The 16,200-nt window shown below is 42.8% G+C and overlaps 1 protein-coding gene across 1 annotated transcript in view; it reads left to right on the forward strand.

Annotated features, from left to right (window-relative positions):
* The first annotated feature begins 1,408 nt into the window (after positions 1 to 1,408).
* Positions 1,409 to 16,200, forward strand: part of LOC106567423 (cyclin-J-like) — a 28,172-nt gene continuing 13,380 nt past the window's right edge. Inside the window, exons 1-3 of the mRNA XM_014136657.2 lie at positions 1,409 to 1,707; positions 2,303 to 2,388; positions 8,346 to 8,556. Coding sequence (XP_013992132.1) covers positions 2,320 to 2,388; positions 8,346 to 8,556 — 280 coding nt within the window. The 5' untranslated portion in view covers positions 1,409 to 1,707; positions 2,303 to 2,319. The remainder of the gene's footprint in view (positions 1,708 to 2,302; positions 2,389 to 8,345; positions 8,557 to 16,200) is intronic.

Consider the following 16,200-nt stretch of genomic DNA (forward strand, 5'->3'; position numbering starts at 1 on the left):
TGTGGTGTGCATAGCCCCAGTCGCTGCAGATCAGCTGGGATCAACTGTAACACTATGGTGTTAACTTATGTGTTTGTATAAGGCTGTACCCTGTCTGGGGTGATTGAGGGGGTCTGTATGTGGGAATGGCCCTACAGTGATGGACAGGGTATGATTACTCCTGCATTCTTCACGCATTATTAGTTTGCATGCACTCTTCTAAACAAATACAAATTTGAACAAATTTCATCAAATTATGCAGACCTGGTCAAATGGGAAATGCCTGATACATAACTCTACAGATCATACATGTTTAGGCTTTAATAGTCACATTCTGTTAAAGGTCCCCAAAGCACACACATTAACTGGGTCGCTCCTCTTTTCAGTTCGCTGCAGCTAGCAACTGGAACGAGCTGCAACAAACACTCAAACTGGACAGTTTTATCTCAGTCTCTTCATTCAAAGAATCAATCATGGACACTTACTGACAGTTGTGGCTGCTTTGTGTGATATATTGTTGTCTCTACCTTCTTGCCCTTTGAGCTGTTGTCTGTGCCCAATAATGTTTGTACCATGTTTTGTGCTGCTACCATGTTGTTGTCATGTTGTGTTGCTACCATGCTGTGTTGTCATTTGTTGCCGCCTTGCTATGTTGTTGTCTTAGGTCTCTCTTGTCGTGATTTGTCCTATATTTATGTCTATTTTATTTATTTTTTTATAATCCCAGCCTCCGTCCCAGCAGGACGTATTTTGCCTTTTGGTAGACCGTCATTGTAAATAAGAATTTGTCCTTAACTGACTTGCCTAGTTAAATAAAATATAAATATGGAAACAGACTGTGCAATCATGGAAAATATGTATGTTGTTGCTGTAGAAATCCAAACAAATCATCCCCCCCCCCCATACACACACACACACACACACGAACATTTACTCAGCAATATCATGAAAGTATCTCTCTAAAAACGCGATAAAGTTTGTCCAGGATGATGAAAATGGATCCATGGAAAACATCGATTAGTTCATGTGCCACCTGTTGGTCAAACAGAGAAATGGCATAAGAATCATAATGTGGAATCATAATGAATTATAATACCATTGTCCTACATGCATGGTCTGATTGCACTGACACACTGGTACAGGTTTTGGTGTAATTCCTCTAGTCCACAAAAAATAGGATATAGATTATTATTATTGAAACATATAATAAAATTGTCCAGACGTAGGCCTACGACCTGTACCACCATCATTCAATAGCTTAATGTCTTTTCAAATAGGCTTGATCTCCCCAGACTATAAAACACGAAGTTCAAATCCTGTAACAATGTAGCCTATAAGTATGGATGTTACATAGAATATCCAACCCCGATATTATTTTAGTTGAGGGCGCTTTCTTTACATGCAGAGACCATTCCAGTTGTTCTCCATACTAAGAGGGAGAGCGGCGTGCGGTTAGTTGTCTGACCGAGTTCCATTGAGAGCGAGGATCACATCACAGGGGGCGAATGAAGAGGGGCGTCAATAAAAACAAACATAATTCAACCACAATATCCCGGTCTTTAGGTTTGAGTTCATGGGTTTGTGACGATTAAACTAAGGGTTGGTTATTTTGCTGATAATTTCCTGTTGGGAAACTGTCGGCGAAGGATTTAATCTCAGATTGCGGCTGGTCTGAAACAAAGGGGTCGGGGACTTCGGAGTGTTGCAGTGGTAAAAGCAGGTTGAAAGGTAACGTTTTAATAGATATTAGCCTACAAATCCAGCATATAACTAGTTTTGCACGTTGTAGACTAACCTTTCCAACAGTTACCATTGTACAGTCATGTTGCGTTGAACAATTCTCAGAAATATCCGATTGGTAGTTCATAACTTTCTAGCGGTTAGGTGAATTGCCACGCGTGGTAAATTAAGCCTAGCAACAATTTATGTGAACGAAGCCGACAATTTACATGTATCTTAACATTAGCATACCTTTTGCAATACCGATTGTGAGTGAGGTGCTCGCTTTTTAGATTGGCTAATGTTGTAGGGTAGCTTACATATTCATTTAATTACCCAAGTGTAATAAACTGCAATCCGCTAGAACACCTGGTGGTCTCTGAACTCTTTAACTCGATGACTGCACACGTCCAACATACTACTTATGACAGTTTGAGTGCATTCTTTTTCTGCAAAATCCAAATGATTTGGCTACCACTGAAATAACGCATTAATTCATACAATTTGTCAGTTTTCCTACATTTGCCATGATGATACCAGTGATGTAGAATCGTGTGGACAGGGGTCTAATCAGTTTCTGGGCACTACTTGATGTTTTCCTCAGGGTGGACCGTGGGCAAGATGGAACGGGAGGGGCAGTGGTGGAAGAGCCAGCTCGCTGCAGACATCCACCAGTCTTTACGAATAAAGGTGAACATCTCATTCTTATTCTTTGATGGTTCTTGAAATCTTTTTTCATCCGCAGCAAACATGGTGCTTAGTTGACTTACACAAATACCGTAAAATTTTTACAAAAAAACACTTTCCAGTAGTGAGCTCATCTATTCCTTGCTGTCTTCGATGCTAAAGTGTGAAATGTCACCTCCCCCTGTAACGATTGAGGTGGTTATCCCTGTCTGGTTATCAGAACCTCTACCACAGCATGGGACAGGTCTCATGTTAACGGTACACATAGATGCACTTATCGGACTCATTGTGTTATTCTATTTTGTAGATCAGGATTTCCACCATCCAACAGGGATTGACACTTAATCTGTGAACAATAATCAACTCCAAAACGTCTTGAAATAGAGATTATATTGATCGGTCATCCTAAATGGTAATTTGTCAAATTGACAATGCTTATTTTGAGCAAATGCTGGGCATATGAGCTGATGCCTCCAGCTAAACTAAGAGGAGATCTGTGTTATGTGCAGATGGGTGGAAGAGGTTTGTTCTAGGCAAACGCTGGGTTGTTGTTTGTCTGTGTTGACTGGATTAGGGAGCACAGAGGACCTGACTACTCCACTCTGCTGCTTTTTGACTGTGACACCAGTGTGTTACACTTAAGCAATAAGGCCCGAGGGGGTGTGGTATATGTCCAGTATACCACTGCGAAGGGCTGTTCTTATGCATGATGCAACACGGAGTGCCTGAATACAGCCCTGGTTTATTGGCCATATACCACAAACCCCTGAGGTTCCTTATTGCTATTATAAACTGGTTACCAATGTAATTAGAGCAGTCAAAATAAATGTTTTGTCACACCTGTGGAATACACTTGGGAAATTGTGTTTCCATAGCTAGGGCTGACAGTGAGGACTTTTGAAGTGCAGAATCAACAACCTCAGCATAATTAAAACAGTTTCTTTGTGAGAAGGTGTAACCTCAGTTAGCCAATGTTATGTAAATGCCAGCTGAAAAGTACCAGTGGCCTTGCCTTGGCCCCAATTTAAAGCAGTTCCGCCGGAGCTATGGCTCAGTGAGACACGGGTGCCGGCCCGCGTAGATCCTCAGTGGAAATGTGCCAACGTGGCTCGCTCTGTCTGTTTGTGGTTGTTTAAAGCCCGGCTGTATATCATGCCCACTTCCTGTAGGAACTGCTAAGTGGAAGCTCTTTGGCTGTATGTGGAGCGTTTTGCTTTTATCCTGATTTCAGCTCTCTTGCCAAAGACTCAACATTATTATACTGAACAAAAATATAATCGCAACATGTAAAGTGTTGGTGCCATGTTTCATGAGTTGAAATAAAAGATCCCAGAAAGCTGATCAAACAGCATGATCGTTACACAAGTGCACCTTGATCTGGGGACAATAAAAGGCCACAACACAATGCCACAGATGTCTCAAGTTTTGAAGGAACATGGAGTGTCCACCAGAGCTGTCGCCAGAGAATTGAATGTTCATTTCTCTACTATAAGCTGCCTCCAACGTTGTTTTAGAGAATTTGGCAGTATATCCAAGCAGCCTCACAACCGTGTAACCTTGCCAGTCCAGGACCTCCACATCCGGCTTCTTCACCTCTGAGACCAGCCATCCCGACAGCTGATGAAACTGAGTAGTATTTCTGTCTGTAATAAAGCCCTTTTTGGGGGGAAAAACTCAGTTTGATTGTGGGCCTGGCTCCCAAGTGGGTGGGCCTATGCCCACCCATGGCTGCGCCATTGCTCAGTAATGTGAAATCCATAGATTAGGGCCAAATGAATTTATTTCAATTGACCGATTTCCTCATATGAAGTGTAACTCAGTAAATTCGTTGAAATTGTTGCATGTTGTTTTTATATTTTTGTTCAGTAGAGATATGAAGTCCCTCTCGTCCTGCCTGTTATCCAATAGCTAACCTTAAACACATTGATCTAAAACAGCGACAGATAACGGGGCTGAAGGGATGCATGACTTTATGCTGACGTTCCTTGTTCATCGTGAAGGAATGCAATCTCCAGAGCTTTGATGTTGACACATACACCACCCTAGTTTGAAATAATGTACATGCTGGCCAGATCTGATTTTATCACCAGCTATTCAGAAATAGAATGTGACAGGCGAAACCTCACATAGTATTTTCTTCACTGAATAAATACTTCAGCAAATGGATGCATAAGAGCTAAACCAGGTGATTTTTTTTTTTCTTCACAGGGACAGTGTAAAGTAACGCATTACAACTGCTTTTGTTACTGAAATTGACTCGTTTTTCCGAGTACTTGTACATTTTTGAGGAATTTTGAAAGTCAGTCATTTTACTTGAGTAAAATTGTATATAAATAACAGTACTTCTACTTGAGTAGGATATCTCAGTACTCTTTCCACCCCTTATTTTAATTGCTTTGAATGTTTAAACCCTGTCAAACTGCAGCAACCTCGTACTTGTTCATATGAATTCTATTTTAAAACTAAACTAATTGGGGAGGGGTGGGGTCCTTTTACACGTACAAAGAGACAAGAACTGCGATTGAACAATAGAACTAACAGGTCTGAGCTTGCTTTACGCAGGCTTGCATCTTGTAGGCTTTTGCATCTGTAATTGAAAAGTTACTCACACAGTATGTCATCACTATGGTGTTGATTGATTAATTCCAGTCAACTAGTCCAGTCTAGTTTGGGATTGAAAAGGCCTAGGTAGCCTAGCCACCCAAAGTTTGAATATAAACCAAATTTCATCACATTCACGTTTTCTATTAGCACAAATAAATGGGCCTGTTTTAGGCTATAATTACAGTACATAGCTTAGGCTATAAATACATTACGTTGCTGCTTCGTCTCCCCTGGCCAGAGGGGATCAGATCACATAGGCTTCTCTAGGCTACCTGCAGCTGTGGTTTGTTATCAGTAATCTACAGTTGATCAGACTGAAGCACAGATTAATTGTGCACGAGTTGACAAATCATGAGGAAAATTTGCACAAGACATCGCTCTACTGCTGTATATGTACAATTATAAACTGGCTGGTTCGAGCCCTGAATGCTGATTGGCTGACAGCTGTGTTATATCAGGCCATATATCACGGTTATGACACATTTATTTTTACATTGGAAACCAGTTTATAATAGCAATAAGACACCTTGGGGGTTTGTGGTTTATGGCCAATATACCATGGCTAAGGGCTGTATCCAGGCAGTCCTCGTTGTGTTTTACGTAAGAACAGCCCATGGCCGTAGTATATTGGCCATATACCACACCCCCTCGGGCTTTATTGCTAAGGTATATCAGTCACCAGTGACTTCATCAGCTGCTAGCTCGCTTCGCTGGCAAACACAGGGATCAAATTTTTGCTAGCTATCTGATGTTGGGCGCTGCACTGATAAACAGCGTGTAGCTTCAGCTTGTAACTTATTTACGATAGTTTGACAGCTTGCTGATGAAGTTGTAGACATGTTCCCAGCAGTCAGTCCGTACTTCAGCATGTTTCCAAAGCACCAATCGCTACGTCCTAACGTTGGTCGGCTAAAAGCGCAGCCGCAGACTCGATGGGAGCAGAGCATTTTTCCAACTTAATGACGATGACGTGCAGAGTGCTTATTTATATCCATGGCAAATAATTTTAAAGGTGCACATCTCCTACTAACGTAATAGCATTGTTGCGTAAAGTATTGGTCAAATTTTTATGTTTCCCTTTATTATGATGTTCGAGGCCTGTTGGTGGTAGTTCTGTGATAACTGCACAGTGATTTACATTTTGTGGAAGAAAAAACAACTTTGTTTTTCGGTTAGGGGATTTTTTTTCTAAAAGTGAATGTCCCAATTTTGTTAAAACGTTCACACCCGTAGTCTAAACGATAGTACTTTCTCCCTCTTTTCAATGCTTTTATGTCTATTTTTTATTAAACCAAATCAAGTGCTGGGGCAGAAGCCAGTTCGCCACACGTTTGCCGGCGGCCCTGCTGTGCTGATCTCTGCAACATGGATAGATGGAAATCGCCACACGATTCTACAAATTAAAAAACGTATATGTATGATCTTTTGAGACAGAATCTTGACATTTTTAGATATTACGACATATGGGTAGGATATTTCAATACTCGTTCCACACCTGCACAAGGGCATGGTGTTTTATGAGAGCTTGACGCACAAACCATTCTTTCCCACTGACTGTTGCTATGGAGGCCTTTACCTCTGTCATCTACTCACTGAAGGATGTTCAATGTATTAATAGCACTTCTCTGCAAGAAGACAGTTGTTTTCTGCTGGGTTGTACACTACATGACCAAAAGTATGTGGATACCTGCTCTTCGAACATCTCATGCTAAAATCATGGGCATTAATATGGAGTTGGTCCCCCCCTTTGCTGCTATAACAGCCTCCACTCTTCTGGGAAGGCTTTCCACTAGATGTTCGAACATTGCTGCAGGGACTTGCATTCAGCCACAAGGTGATTCCTCCTCAACCAAGCTTTTCAGTTGGCACCATGCATACTGACAGGTAGCGTTCTCCTGGCATCCGCCACACCCAGAGAACGTGTTTCCACTGCTCCAGAGTCCAATGGCAGCAAGCTTTACACCACTCCAGCAGATGCTTAGCAATGGGCATGGTGAGCTTAGGCTTGTGTGTGTGTGTGTGTGGCTGCTCAGCCATGGAAGCCAATTTCATTTTTTTTATGCGCTACAGCACTTGGCAGTCCTGTTCTGTGAGCTTATGTGGCCTGCCACCTTGCGGTTGATCCGTTGTTGCTCCTAGACTTTTCCACTTCACAATAACAGCATTTGCAGTTAACCAGGGCAGCTCTAGCAGGGCAGAAATTTGACAAACTGACTCTGGGGTAGTGGGTGCTAAGATTCTGATGAGTTTAATAACATCATCATACTTACACAAAATGATTGTTGAATTTGGAATGGAATTTATTAATGAATTGGAAATTCAAAATCACTAACATTATTGTTCCACTTGTGAACTGCATTATCAAAATCAAATCAAATGTATTTATATAGCCCTTCTTACATCAGCTGATATCTCAAAGTGCTGTACAGAAACCCAGCCTAAAACCCCAAACAGCAAGCAATGCAGGTGTAGAAGCACGTGGAATCTGGAGCAGTGGAAACGCGTTCTCTGGAGTGATAAACCATCTGGCAGTCCGGCGGACAAATCTGGGTTTGGTGGATGCCAGGAGAACGCTACCTGCCCCAATGCCAACAGTAAAGTTTGGTGGAGGAGGAATAATGGTCTGGGGCTGTTTTTCATGGTTCGGACTAGGCCCCTTAGTTCCAGTGAAGGGAAATCTTAAAGCTACAGCATACAATGACATACTAGACGATTCTGTGCTTCCATATATGTAGCAACAGTTTGGGGAAGACCCTTTCCTGTTTCAGCTTGACAATGCCCCTGTGCACAAAGCGAGGTCCATACAGAAATGGTTTGTCAAGATCGGTGTGGAAGAGCTTGACTGGCCTGCACAGAGCCCTGACCTCAACCCCGTTGATCACCTTTGGGAGGAATTGGAACGCAGACTGCGAGCCAGGCCTAATTGCCCTACATCAGTGCCCGACCTCACTAATATTCTTGTGGCTGAATGGAAGCAAGTCCCCGCAGCAATGTTCCAACATCTAGTGGAAATCCTTCCCAGAAGAGTGGAGACTGTTATAGCAGCAAAGGGGGGACCATCTCCATATTAATGCCAATGATTTCAGAATGAGATATTTGACGAGCATGTGTCCACATGCCTTTGGTCATGTAGTGTATTTCACAGTGTTTATTGAGCAATATTTTAGGCCCATGGTCAAGAATGGGCTGCAGTTTCTTGGCTGTGATTGACATTTGAAAGTGGAGTCTTTGCACATGCTCTCACATGCCTCCTGACACAGTGCTGTATTTTTTTATGTATACGCAATTCAACTCTGCAGTCTGCAATATCCTTACTCCCTCTCATCCTGTCTCCTCTCCTTACCTCCTTTCCTCAGGAGCTGAAGTTGCCCACCTACAAGTCCCACTCTCCTCAGATCGGGATGCGGCGTTACTTTGCTGACCTGCTGGCTGTCCTCAGTAACCGCTACCAATTGTGCCCAGCGGCTCGCCACCTGGCCGTCTACCTCCTGGATTTGTTCATGGACCACTACGACGTGGCAGTCCGCCAGCTCTACGTCATTGCCCTCTCCTGCCTCCTCCTAGCCAGTAAGTCAGCTACTGAACTGCTAACAACAGATCTGGTAAAGATGGAACAGCAGTAGGAGTACCTCTAGCACGCATCAAATTATAGTGAAAAGTTTCAGATACTTCAGTTATAATGTCCTTCCTTTTTGAGTAGATTCTGGTTGTTTATCCCACTCCTTTACAGAAAGTTACATTTAAATGTTTTCCACTACATGTTTATTTAAAAAAATATATTTTTTGAGGTGAAAAGGAAAGCAGGGAGAGTGAGCAGTGCTACAGCCTGTAGTGGGCTTTAAGTGGCTGTAGCTGCGTGGTTTGTCTGAGACATGTTTGGTGACAGCTGTGTGTTTAAGAGGCCATGCCCTCCCCTGGTCACCCAGACCTCTGTCAGTCACCAAGGGAACTTATCACATGTACAAACCATGAGGCCTGCGTTACCCACAACCCTTGCCGGCATAGTAATTATAGCTGTTGGAGAGAAGAATCAAATCAAATATTATGTCACATGCGCCGAATATGGTAAAATGCTTACTTACAAGCCCTTAACCAAAACTAGGTTTTCTTAAAACTGCATTGAAGAAAATATTTACTAAATAAACTAAAGTAAAAAGTAACTCAATAATGAGGCTATATACAGGAGGTACCAGTACCGAGTCAATGTGTGGGGGTACAGGTTAGTCGAGGTAATTTGTACATGGAGGTAGGGGTAAAGTGACTATGGATAGGTAATATACAGCAAGTAGCAGAAGTGTTAAAACAAAGGGGGGGTCAATGCAAATTGTTAGGGTGGCCATTTTAATAATTGTCCAACAGTCTTATGGCTTGGGGGTAGAAGCTGTTAAGGAGATTTTTGGACCTAGGCTTGGTGCTCCGGTTACCGCTTGAAGTGGGATAGCAGAGTGAACACTGACTTGGGTGACTGAAGTCTTTGACAGTTGTTGGGGCCTTCCTCAGACACCGCCTAGTATATAGGTCCTGGATGGTAGGAAGCTTGGCCCCAGTGATGTCCTGGGCTGTACACACTACCCTCTGTAGCGCCTTAAGGTCGGATGCCGAGCAATTGCCATACCAGGCGGTGATGCAACCGGTCAGGATGCTCTCAATGGTGCAGCTGTAGAACTTTTTGAGGATCTGGGGACCCATGCCAAATCTTTTCAGTCTCCTGAGGGGAAATGGGTGTTGTCGTGCCCTCTTCATGATTTTCTTGGTGTGTTTGGACCATGATAGTTTGTTGGTGATGTGGACACCAAGGAACTTGAAATTCTCGACCCGTTCCAGTATAGCCCCGTCGATGTGAATGGGGGCTGTTCGGCCCTCCTTTTCCTGTAGTCCATGATCATCTCCTTTGTCTTGTTCAGGTTGAGGGAGAGGTTGTTGTCCTGGCACCACACTGCCAGGTCACTGACCTCCCTATCGGATGTCTCATCGTTTTTTGAGGTCAGGCCGTTGTCGTCAACGAACTTAATGATGGTGTTGGAGGCGTGCTTGGCAACGCAGTCGTGAGTGAACACGGAGTATAGGAGGGGACTAAGCATGCACCCCTGACGGGTCCCCGTGTTGAGCATCAGCATGGCAGATGTGTTGTTGCCTACCCTTACCACCTGGGGGCAGCCCGTCGGGAAGTCCAGGATCCAGTTGCAGAGGGAGGTGTTGAGTCCCAGGGTCCTTAGCTTAGTGACGAGCTTTGTGGAGACTTCTAGAGAACAGATGGAGATGTAGACATTATGACTGTCTATATCGGGGAATAATTGCCGTTGCAGTGAAACAACTATTTTTGTTGACCAAGTTATTATTATTTATTTATTTTTTGTTGGGGGTGGTACAGGTACATCTTTTTTTTGAACGTTTATAAAACATGTACCCATGCTGCCACTCAAAAGAAGAAGAAAAAACTGTAAGAAATGCATACAGAGTTGAAGTAATAATACATTCAGTATAAACAGGAAAGGAAAAGAAAACATAAGTGGGCCTCTACCCCCCCCAACCTCCTCCTTCTTCCATTCCCCCAACCCCACCCACCCAACATTTTTCAATCCAACCTCACCCCCCAACCCACCCCCGGAAACCATGTTTCCCACCCCACCTAGCAACTAGGGTTGCTCGTCAGTCACTCCCCAGACCAGCCACCCCCTCCCGGCGACCAGAGAGAACCCTCCCCATACCACCCCTTCCCTGTGGTCCTGAAAGCAAAGAAAGTAAAAAAGATTAAAATAGGCAGTGGGGGAAAAAAGTACCAAATTGTCATACTTATAAAGATACCTTAATAGAAAATGACTCATGCAAAAGTGAAAGTCACCCAGTAAAATGCGACTTGAGTAAAAGTCTAAAAGTATTTGGTTTTAAATATACTTAAGTATCAAAAGTAAAATAATACATCTTTACAAAGTGCTAATATTAAGGAAACCAGACAGCACAATGTTTTTGTTTTTTATGGATAGCCAGGGGCACACTACAACACATAATTTACAAATGAAGCATTTGTGTTTAATGAGTCCGCCAGATCAGAGGGAGTAGGGATGACCAGGGATGTTTTCTTGATAAGTGTGTGAATTGGGTCATTTTCTGTCCTGCTAAGCATTCAAAATGTAAAGAGTACTTTTGAGTGTCAGGGAAAATGTATGGAGTATAAAGTACATTATTTTCTTTAGGAATGTAGTGAAGTAAAAATTGTCAAAAACCCCAGAAAACTACTTAAGTACTTTACACCACTGAAAATAGGTACAGTGGCAAGAAAAATTATGTGAACCCTTTGGAATTACCTGGATTTCTGCATAAATTGGTCATAGAAATTGATCTGATCTTCGTCTAAGTCACAACAATAGACACACACTGTCTGCTTAAACTAATAACGCACAAACAATTAAACATTTTCATGTCTTTATTGAACACACCATGTACACGTTCATAGTACAGGGTGGAAAAAGTATGTGAACCCTTGCATTTAATAACTGCTTCACCCTCCTTTGGCAGCAATAAACTCAACCTAATGTTTTCTGTAGTTGAGGATCAGACCTGCACAACGGTCAGGAGGCATTTTGGATCATTCCTCTTTACAAAACTGTTTCAGTTCCACAATATTCTTAAGCTGTCTGGTGTGAACCACTCTCGGGGTCATGCCACAGCATTTTCAATCGGGTTGAGGTCAGGACTCTGACTGGGCCACTCCAGAAGGTGTATTTTCTTCTGTTGAAGCCATTCTGTTGTTGATTTACTTCTGTGTTTTGGATCATTGTCCTGTTGCATCATCCATCTTCTGTTGAGCTTCAATTGGTGCACAGATAGCCTAACATTCTCCTGCAAAATGTTTTGATAAACTTGGGAATTCATTTTTCCGTCGATGATAGCAAGCTGTCCAGGCACTGAGGCAGCAAAGCAGCCCCAAACCATGATGCTCCCTCTACCATAATTTACAGTTTGGATGAGGTTTTGATGTTGGTGTGCTGTGCCTTTTTTTCTCCACACATAGTGTTGTGTGTTCCTTCCAAACAACTCAACTGTAGTTTCATCTGTCCACAGAATATTTTGCCAGAAGCACTGTGGAACAACCAGGTGCTCTTTTGCTAACTTCAGACGTGCAGCAATGTTTTTTTTGGACAGCAGTGGCTTCTTCCGTGGTGTCCTCCCATGAACACTTGTTTAGTGTTTTGCATATCGTAGACTTGTCAACAGAGATGTTAGCATGTTCCAGAGATTTCTGTAAGGCTTTAGCTGACACTCTAGGATTCTTCTTAACCTCATTGAGCATTCTGCACTGTGCTCGTGCAGTCATCTTTGCAGGACAGCCACTCCTTGGGAGAGTAGCAACAGTTATGACATTTCTCCATTTATAGACAATTTGTCTTACTTTGGACTGATGAACATCAAGGCTTTTAGAGATGCTTTTGTAACCCTTTCCAGATTTATGCAAGTCAACAGTTCTTAATCTTATGTCTTCTGAGATATCTTTTGTTCAAGGCATGGTTCACATTAGGCAATGCTTCTTGTGAATAGCAAACTCAAATTTTGTAAGGTTTTTTTAATAGGGCAAGGCAGCTCTAACCGACATCTCTAATCTTGTCTCATTGATTGGACTACAGGTCAGCTGACTCCTGACTCCAATTAGCTTTTTCATTAGCCTAGGGGCTCACATACTTTTTCCAACCTACACTGGAAATGTTTAAATTATGTATTCAATATAGACAAGAAAAATATAATTTGTGTGTTATTAGTTTAAGCACACTGTGTTCATCTATTGTTGTGACTAAGATGAAGGTCAGATAAAATTTGACTAATTTATGCAGAAATCCAGGTCATTCCAAAAGGTTCACATACTTTTTCTTGCCACTGTATGTATGTGTTGGGCTTTAATAAATGGTTTATTTGTATGTGTTAGGCTTTAGCTGAGATTATTCTTTACAGAGTCAAGTATATTTGTCCAGGCCTCAATTGTTCTTTGACTAGGACCATTCATCCTCGCTGTCGATAATTTGAAAGTTATAACTTCTAATAATAAAGCTGTTTTCACTGGCAAATTGGGATAGAGGGAGGTTATTGGCATCTAAAAGCTCAGACACACCGGTAGGATTGTCAAATGTTTCACTGCCGACAGTCAATCTCTTTTGTGTTCACACAGCTAGCTAGCTAAGGACACTGTGTTAATTTGGTAGGTAACACAGGCAGCTGTTTCTTGGAAACTAGCTAATCCATTGTGATTTAATTATGTCAATACTAGTGGTTAACTAGTTTGGATGAATCATTTAGTGTTGTGTGCATTGTCTGTGCACTTCGCTAGATACCATCCTGTAGCCTACACTAAATAATCATTGTGGAATCGGAAAAGACGCATATCCCGAAAGCATGATGGTGTACTTACTACGTGCACATGCTGAAAGGAAGGAACGAGGTAGGTAGCTAATTGTGTCATTGTAGAAAAGTATTTATAAACAAAAAAATCTGATTTCTTAAGTTTCCTTCATTTTTGTTCTATTATCTTGGCCTTGCATATTCCAACTTTCAAGGAGTTTTCTGTTTTTATTGGGTTATTTTTCCTAAAAACCTTTAAGCCTACCTATAATGGTGTTTACCTCCACTGTAATCACATCCTACAATACCCTTGTCTGTACATTATGCCCTGAATCTATTCTACCACGCCCAGAAATCTGCTCCTTTAATTCTCTGTTCCCAACGCACTAGACAACCAGTTCTTATAGCCTATAACATCAAATCAAAGTTTATTTGTCACGTGCGCCAAATACAACCTTACAGTGAAATGCTTACTTACAGGCTCTAACCAATAGTGCAAAAAAAAAAAGGTGTGTGTGTGTAGGTAAGTAAAGAAATAAAACAACAGTAAAAAGACATTTGAAAATAAGAGTAGCAAGGCTATATACAGACACCGGTTAGACAGGCTTATTGTGGTAGTATGTACATGTGGGTATGGTTAAAGTGACTATGCATATATGATGAACAGAGAGTAGCAGTAGCGTAAAAAGAGGGGTATGAGGTGGTGGGACACAATGCAGACAGCCCGGTTAGCCAATGTGCGGGAGACCTGGTTGGTCGGGCCAATCGAGGTAGTATGTACATGAATGTATAGTTAAAGTGACTATGCATATAAGATAAACAGAGAGTAGTGGGGGGGGGGGGGGTTGGCAGGGGGAGGGCACACAATGCAAATAGTCCAGGTAGCCATTTGGTTACCTGTTCAGGAGTCTTATGGCTTGGGGGTAAAAACTGTTGAAGCCTTTTTGTCCTAGACTTGGCACTCAGGTACCGCTTGCCATGAAGTAGTACAGAGAACAGTCTATGACTGGGGTGGCTGGAGTCTTTGACAATTTTCAGGGCCTTCCTCTGACACCGCCTGGTGTAGAGGTCCTGGATGGCAGGCAGCTTTGCCCCAGTGATATACTGGGCCGTACGCACTACCCTCTGAAGTGCCTTGCGGTCAGAGGCCGAGCAATTGCCGTACCAGGCAGTGATGCATCCGGTCAGGATGCTCTCGATGTTGCAGCTATAGAACCTTTTGAGGATCTCAGGACCCATGCCAAATCTTTTTAGTTTCCTGAGGGGGAATAGGCTTTGTCGTGCCCTCTTCACGACTGTCTTGGTGTGTTTGGACCATTCTAATTTGTTGTTGATGTGGACACCAAGGAATTTGAAGCTCTCAACCTGCTCCACTACAGCCCCGTCAATGAGAATGGGGACGTGCTTGGTGCTCCTTTTCCTGTAGTCCACAATCATCTCCTTAGTCTTGGTTACGTTGAGGGATAGGTTGTTATTCTGGCACCACCCGGTCAGGTCTCTGACTTCCTCCCTATAGGCTGTCTCATCGTTGTCGGTGATCAGGCCTACCACGTTGTGTCGTCAGCAAACTTAATGATGGTGTTGGAGTCGTGCCTGGCCGTGCAGTCATGGGTGAACAGGGAGTTTCACAGCGATCTCAGCGATCACTGCCTCATTGCCTGCATCCGCAATGGGTCTGCTGTCAAACGACCACCCCTCATCACTGTCAAACGCTCCCTAAAACAGTTCAGCAAGCAGGCCTTTCTAATCGACCTGGCCCGGGTATCCTGGAAGGATATTGACCTCATCCCGTCAGTAGAGGATGTCTGGTTATTCTTTAAAAGTGCTTTCCTCACCATCTTAAATAAGCATGCCCCATTCAAAAAATGTAGGTCTAAGGACAGATATACAGTTGAAATCGGAAGTTTACATACACCTTAGCCAAATACATTTAAACTCAGTTTTTGACAATTCCTGACATTTAATCCTAGTACAAATTCCCTGTTTTAGGTCAGTTAGGATCACCTCTTTATTTACATTTACATTACATTTAAGTCATTTAGCAGACGCTCTTATCCAGAGCGACTTACAAATTAGTGCATTCACCTTATGATATCCAGTGGAACAACCACTTTACAATAGTGCATCTAAATCTTTTAAGGGGGGGGGGGGGTTAGAAGGATTACTTTATCCTATCCTAGGTATTCCTTAAAGAGGTGGGGTTTCAGGTGTCTCCGGAAGGTGGTGATTGACTCCGCTGTCCTGGCGTCGTGAGGGAGCTTGTTCCACCATTGGGGTGCCAGAGCAGCGAACAGTTTTGACTGGGCTGAGCAGGAACTGTGCTTCCTCAGAGGTAGGGGGGCCAGCAGGCCAGAGGTGGATGAACGCAGTGCCCTTGTTTGGGTGTAGGGCCTGATCAGAGCCTGAAGGTATGGTATTTTAAGAATATGAAATGTCAGAGTAATAGTAGAGTGATTTATTTCAGCTTTTATTTCTTTCATCACATTCCCAGTGGGTCAGAAGTTTAAATACACTCAATTAGTATTTGGTAGCATTGCCTTTAAATTGTTTAACTTGGGTCAAATGTTTTGGGTAGCCTTCTACAAGCTTCCCACAATAAGTTGGGTGAATTTTGGCCCAATCCTCCTGACAGAGCTGGTGTAACTGAGTCAGGTTTGTAGGCCTCCTTGCTCGCACAGGGTTTTTCAGTTCTGCCCACAAATCTTCTATAGGATTGAGGTCAGGGCTTTGTGATGGCCACTCTAATACCTTGACTTTGTTCTACTTAAGCCATTTTGCCACAACTTTGGAAGTATGCTTGGGGTCATTCTCCATTTGGAAGACCCATTTGCGACCAAGCTTTAACTTCCTGACTGATGTCTTGAGATGTTGCTTCAATATATC

Source organism: Salmo salar, chromosome ssa13 (assembly GCF_905237065.1).
Source record: "Salmo salar chromosome ssa13, Ssal_v3.1, whole genome shotgun sequence".
NCBI classification, from domain to species: domain Eukaryota; kingdom Metazoa; phylum Chordata; class Actinopteri; order Salmoniformes; family Salmonidae; genus Salmo; species Salmo salar.